This window comes from Cryptomeria japonica, chromosome 5 (genome assembly GCF_030272615.1).
Source record: "Cryptomeria japonica chromosome 5, Sugi_1.0, whole genome shotgun sequence".
Classification (NCBI taxonomy): domain Eukaryota; kingdom Viridiplantae; phylum Streptophyta; class Pinopsida; order Cupressales; family Cupressaceae; genus Cryptomeria; species Cryptomeria japonica.
In genome coordinates, this window is record NC_081409.1 from 8,631,076 (window position 1) to 8,638,375 (window position 7,300).

Consider the following 7,300-nt stretch of genomic DNA (forward strand, 5'->3'; position numbering starts at 1 on the left):
CTTGTACGCCTCATTAAATGTCACCATTATCCCTACTTGTTAAAGTTCGATCATCTCTTATTTGAAATTAAATTAAATCTTCTTGAACATGTGTCACCATAACTCATTCGTCCAAGATGTTATATATGCTTGTTTTCCTTTGAATTGCTAATGATTAGAATAACAATTGTGTTGCTTATTCACTTTTTCTCTAGTTTTTGAGAAACCAATCATTTGAATCAGTTCTAGCTATTTTGGCTTTGAGTAAATTGCCAGGTAAATCTTACATGAAATTAGGGCTACAATACACTTAGCTAGATTATTTTTCATTCTATTGAGTTTTATTGTAGTTTTCATAGTGATTGTTTACAAGTGATTTTCAGTGAATGGAAGAGAAAATCCAAGTCCACCATTGTGACTAGGGAATCTGAAAAAGCTGTTTTAGACTTTTAATCTGTCCAAATTCAAGGGTTTAAGTTTCTTGTTATTTATTATTATTTTCAAATAACAAACATTTTGAAGCATGTTGGAACAATTTGAGCTCACCATCACACCTAGTGTGCTCTAAAATCCCCACATTACTTGTCAAGCTTTAGAGCCCTATACCCTTTGCCTCATTTTTTTCTTCTCCTTCCAAGTTGTATAGCACAAAATTTAAGGTAAAGTATAGTTTTCAAGGTGCAATAATATGCACTAATCTTGAGGAAGGAGAGTTTTCAAGTAAATTTTGTTTACAAGGTCATAGACCTTAGGGCCAAAATGGCTCCCCTAGAAGACACCAAATGCCCAAAATAGGGTAGGGCCTTTGAAGAATACATCACAACCCCCTAAAAGGGTGTCAGTGCCACTAGCATAGACACCCTCTTATATGGTTGTCTTGTCATGTGTTAAAATAGTGTCCACTAAATTGATCCACTATCAATTCGATTGTAGACCCGAACCAAGAGAACTTCCAAAACTTTGTTCTTGCATGTTTTTTTAGCATAATTGTTTTAAGTTCATTATAGAAATGTAATGATATTTTTTCTTGCTTACACCTGTTTCTTTTGAATTATGTAAATCATTATAGAATTATAAGCTTGGGATGTTATAAACAATAAGAAAGTACCAAAATCTTTTACTTCCACCATTTTCTTATCATATTGAGTCACCCAAACTATGTGTGTTGGTGAGGTGGGATCAAGAATCATTCTACATAGAAATGAAGCACGACCAAACAATAAACCTTTTATAGAGAATCAAAATGCATATTATATATTTGAAATTGTTCATAAGCTAAATGATTCTCTTCAAAAGATTGCATGCTCAAACAATAATGGCAAAGTTTGCAAACTAAATATGTATTATTGTTCATGATGATATTTTACATCACCTAGAGTACAATAATTCCTTACACTTTTGTACCATAATAGAGGCAAATATTTTGAGATCCAATTAAACCACCATTTATTCGTGACATTTCCTTGGACATCCTTGTAATAACGGATGTGACTACTCGTTAATTATAAAGATTCCTCCTACTACTACTTCTACAAAATTCTTCAAAAACTTTTGATTACTATCTTAAGCTAATTTTTACTTGTCTACAAGATCCACCATGGTAGAATACATACTTTGACAAATATCTTGTTTTCTTATACGATGTCACCTTTGGAATCTTAACTGGACACTATTGTGGAACTTGTTAGATCACATTTTATGGAACCTCTCCTATATCTTCATCACATTTATAGATTTAGTGAGAGTACCAATAAACTTCCTATTCTCTCTCCACCCCTACATGCTTTCCTAAATTAACATCTTGTAGTTGTACCTAAGTCTATTGAACAAATCCAATCACAATTCAACATTGGCATATAGAAAATTCAACATTTTATACAAATCTTTATCATGTTTTGTACCTTCATTCAACCTATAGAGTGGGAATTGATCAAATATACATCATATTCTTTTTTCTTGAAAGTATATGCATTGTTCAATGTAGAGGTGTCAACTTTAGCACTCATAACGAGGCTGTTTGCTTTGACATTCTCTCTTTTCAAGGGAGCTTTCATCTAAGAGCTTTGCAACAAGATTAGGAGGCTACTCCTTGGGGGACTACCTAGTCTATTCCCTCTTGTCTCTCTTCTTTGGGTGCTTTAAATCTTTCAAAACATTATGAAATTTAGTATATTGAAAACTTATATTATATTACTATAATTGCTTAATATACTCAAATAAAAAAATATATATATCATTAATTGTTTCATATATAAAAAATGAAAAAAAAAAATTATCACAACATAATAATTTGAAGAATCTAATTGAATATTTTGAAGTGATTATTAAATGAAAATTTTTAAAGCAATTAATAAATCATTTTAAATCTTGAGGTATATATAATTTTAGTTGCTAATCATCTTAAAAACCTATTAGCTAAAAAAAATTGAATTAACAATCTATAAATAACTAAGTTTGGGAGAACAACTATTTTGATTTTTTAAATAAATAAAAAAGAAAGTTTAAAAAAGGATACATATAAAAATAAAATGTTGTACATCAATATTTAAACATTTAATTCAAATGTCAACATCATTAAAAGACATATAACTGTTACAATGTAAGTATTGACAAAATAAATAAATATATATATATATATATATAACAATTTATATTCTAATTACACTATTGTAATAAAATCCATATTGATGATGACAATGTATGTTTCAAAATCCTAATAGATACTTCAATGATGGCTTGAATAAGGCTTTATTTGTCTATTTTAAATTAATTTAATATTTGGATCATTTATATGTATATATTAATTATTTAATCAAAATAAGTGTCCTAAATATGTAGACTCATTTTTATTTTCTTTACTTTAACTATCAATTTTAACAATTGTAATGAATATCTACATTATTTTTAAATTTGATATATTTTTAACTTATATATTCAATTCCACTACTTTTTAGAGTGCCTCCTCAAAATTGTTTCATAGTATATATTTCTCATTGAGTTTATATTTGTTAAGTTCATATATTTTTATATCTCTATCACCTCACCTCTATCTTCACTTAATTCTAATACTTCTTAAAGTATGAAAATTTTCAATATTGTTTCATCTTATATATTTCTCATAAGTGTATATTGTCTATATCTCTATCACCTCACCTCTATCTAATTTCGCTTAATTCTAATACTTTTTAGAGTGACTCCTCAACATTGCTTCATATTGCATACTTTTGATAATTTTAAATTTGCATATTTTTTATAATATTATATTTGTTTATAACTTTATATCTCCATCACCTTACCTCTATCTTACTATAATTTTATATTTGTTTATAAATGTATATCTCTATCAACTCACCTCTATCTTACTTCACTTCCCTTGTCATATGGTCTTTGGTGTTTCTTATAGTCTTTTGACTATGTCTATAAAAATGTTACAACTTCAAATTTTTTATTATATTTGTTTATAACTTTATATCCCCATCACCTCACTCCTATCTTACTATAATTTTATATTTGTTTATAAATGTATATCTAAGTCACCTTACCTCTATCTTACTTCACTTCCCTTGTTGCCTTATGGTCATTAGTGTTGCTAATAGTCTTTTGACTATCTATAAAAATGTTACAGCTTCAAATTTTTGATAATTTCATATTTGTTTATAACTTTATATCTCCATCACCTCACTCCTATCTTATTGCAATTTTATATTTTTTTATAACTGCATATCTCCATCACCTCACCTCTATCTTACTTTGTATCCCTTGCCTTATAGTCTTTTGTGTTTCTTATAGTCTTTTGACTATGTCTATAAAAAATTTATAACTTCAATTACCTTCCTTCCTCTATAGAACAATCAATTTTATTGGATATTTTCTTTAATATCTTACTAAGACATCCAATTCTTTTACTTCTTAAGGTACCTCCTCAAAACTGATTTATATTGTAAATTGTTCAAGTTACAATTTTAAGGTTTTAGTAAGCTTTCATTTTATGCTTTCCTTTCGCTTGATCAATCTTTTTTCATAATATTATTTATTATTTGTTGTTTTCAAATTCTTACTTTTTTTTATAGTTCTAAAATTTCTATCAAATATTTTTATTTAAAGCTTTAAATTTTTTAAATGGTTATTTATTTGTGTTGCATTAACTTTTTTAAGAATTTCTATATAGATACTTACTATTTTCAAATTTACAACTGATTTTGTTACTTCTTAATGGAAGATTATAAATTATTGTTTTGTTAACAATTATATGCCAAGTCTTTATTTCAAAAAAAATATAATTTTATTTCAACATTTTATCCAATCTTTTCTAATGTTAACTAGTATAATCTTAATTTTGTATATTCATTTAAAAAATATCATTTTTTATTATTTTTCAATGTTAATTGGGAAATTGTGAATATTTAAATAAAACATTTGTGATTCAAGTTTCATTTTTTAATGTTTCATATCTTTTATTTCTTATTATTAATATATTTTTCTTCATTTAAATTTTTATCGTACTCTTCTTATTGGAGTTAACTTTGTTTCTCCTTTTCATTTGAGAGTTCATTCCTTTCTTCCTCGGTCCCTTTTAATCCATTTCTTCTTCCTAAAACTTTCCTCTGCTGTCTTTCAATTTTCATCTGCCCCCTAAAATTTTTCTGTCTTTCAATTCTCATTAATAAAGCAGGCACCCATTACCAATGGAAATCCCTTTTTCTAAAGGAAGCCTTTTTCATTGCAATTTCTGGCTTTCAAGATTGGCCAAGCAAGATTCTTGTAAATCCTTTTCTCCTAAACAACCTAAATCTATGAGACACTTTGCCATCTTCCCCAAGGAGAACCCTTTTGAGATAAAACTACATAACTGGCTTTCCTTTAAGCATTTTGAGATGTATGTTTAAAGCAATGAAAAAAACAATATGGTATATTAAGCTCTAAGAAGCTAAACATATCTAATTCATGTCTCTAACACCTTCAAACAAGTACTAGCATTAACCTTCACCTTAAGCATTAGCTATATTTTCTGAAACCTAACAAAAAACAGGAAGAAATTCAGACCTTTGAGAACCCATTAGGCATATCCTGGATCAGGCAACCAGATGGTCTCTTTCTGCATTTTAAGGAAGAGGAAGATAGGCTTTCAGTTAGACTGTCAACAGATACATCCACCACTGCCCACACACCCTCTTTATGTTGCTTGCAAAATCTAAGGAAGAAAACATCCCTGGTTGGCACTAGTGGTGAAAGAACTTGGAGCTCTGCATAAATCTGCAAAAGAAAAGCTCTATTTAGCTCAAAGCACAGTCTACTCAGCTCAAAGCACAGTCTACTCAACTTAAATACTCTAAACCCTAAACCACGAAAAATATGCATACCAGAAGGAGGGCACCATCTAGGCTGCCACCAGATCCACTGGATATAACATCCACAGTAATTGCCCTTGAGACAATACAGCAAAGCATATCCTTCCATTGTTTCTGAAGTGAAAATATGAACAGTATTCAGATTTTTTCGTTCACCATTAGCTACAATCATCACATTCACTTTTACAGAATTGGGTATCATATTTTTTTCTAAACATGATGCCCAATAGTGTTTGACAAAGAATTTTACAATGAGTAGAAAGAATGGCAGTCGACATGGAAACAAACCTACTCTTAGGGTCTTGCATTTGGGTCTTGAAAACCAATTACCTATGAAGTTTAAAATAGAAGTTTAAAGCGGGCAAAACAAAGATGAATCCCAACGAAGCACAGCTGTAGTAAGTTTTTATTGCAATTGTCAGATGCAATAATAACACCAGCTTTAAATGTTTTTACCACCCTGATAAAATAAATGTTAAAAACAAAGAAAATGAGTAATTGCTATATGATTTTGACATACCATGTTCATCAATGCCTCTACCAAGCTCAAGCTCTTGATGAAGACCATGGCTGTTGCTCTGGTTGCATCGGTCTTCAAGTCAGGAGAGCTCTGTCCCATACCAGCACTCGTGAATTGATTCAAGTATTCCTTATAAATGAGAGCTTCTTTACCGCCATGGCCTTGTGACCATAAAACCTCTTCCCTATCCATAGCCATCTTCATAAATTCCTCCATTGCTTCCGAGGCAAGTTCTGCAGCCACTGATTTATCTATGCTCATCAGAATCCCCTCCATAATGTTTTCTCTTACAGATTGATATGCAGAACAAGCTCTGATCGATCTACCCAAGTTGCTATTAACGCAAATTATTGACCTGCACCAACAAGAAAGAAAGCATTCATTTAAGTCCACCATTAATTCAAACATCGTTCTGACCAAAATTAAATGCATATGGGATATCATTAAATTTACTGCCGAATACCATAAATGCTCCACTACCATATTTGTTGAGATGACAAAACACCAATTGCGGAAATCATGAATGTGTTGCTTCAATTCCAGTACATTAATTGTGAGGAGATTGTTTAAATAGAGGGGATTTGAGAGACTTCCATTATTACCTGACACCTGTTTCCGTTTCTCTGTTTCAATTTTGAGACGGTAGGCAACTTCTAGGCTCGTGAAATTGTGTGTCGAATGCAAAATATGAAGAAAAAGAAGCGTTTTGTAGTTTGATGAATCTCGAAATTCCCGAGCCTGCAAGAACTTCAATTTGCTGGCAGGCCGGCATCTGCTCTATTTAAGGCACTTATTTAGAATCTAGGGTTTACTGCAACGCACTAGCTGTTGGAATTATAGTACGGTAAGGGACGTATGCATTTTTAATTTTTTTTACCTGTTGTAAGTGTATTATAAATTTTAATAATTATTATTAGATAACCATTTCTTTCTTTGGTCTTTAGGGTATGTTACATGGTTGTTTTTTAACGTGAGATTATTAAGTGCTAATATGGGAGTGTTCAAAGTGACGATTTATTCTACCTAAGTCAAATTTTAATTTCTTTATTAATTAATTTCTTAAAATGTTTATTTCTATAATTCATGCAAATTGAATGTGTTGTTTTTTATTAGTGTGAGTGTTTTTTTGCATTAATGTTTAGGATCACATTTTGTGATCCATCATCAAGATGATAGAAAGCATAAAAAAAAGTTATTTTTATATCTTTCTATTCCATGACAACTACTAGGTATTTGTATCTTTAGGCATCTCTTAGTTATTGATAGCATCAAGTATTATCAAGAATTATCATTAGCAATTATTAACTAAAATCACAATATGGTCTATATTTGATTAACATTTACAAACTAAGTGTAAATATTGCAACTAGAGATGTGGCTAATGGTAGCCAAAGTAGCCTGGAGTAGTTATGCTCTGATAAAGAAAAGATATGGTTATCTTATCTTGGAATAT

At 30.0% G+C, this 7,300-nt stretch overlaps 1 protein-coding gene across 2 annotated transcripts in view; it reads right to left on the reverse strand.

Moving 5' to 3' along the window:
- The window catches only part of LOC131077970 (homeobox-leucine zipper protein ANTHOCYANINLESS 2), a 29,681-nt gene extending 23,034 nt beyond the window's left edge, over positions 1-6,647 (reverse strand). The window contains exons 1-4 of one of the 2 annotated variants that reach the window (XM_058015581.2): positions 6,450-6,647; positions 5,848-6,202; positions 5,340-5,441; positions 5,023-5,232 (exon numbers count right to left, since the gene is read on the reverse strand). In XM_058015581.2, the coding sequence (XP_057871564.2) occupies positions 5,023-5,232; positions 5,340-5,441; positions 5,848-6,123 (588 nt within the window). In that variant the 5' untranslated portion in view covers positions 6,124-6,202; positions 6,450-6,647. The remainder of the gene's footprint in view (positions 1-5,022; positions 5,233-5,339; positions 5,442-5,847; positions 6,203-6,449) is intronic. The other variant, XM_058015580.2, reaches the window with a different exon arrangement.
- Positions 6,648-7,300: the final 653 nt, after the last annotated feature.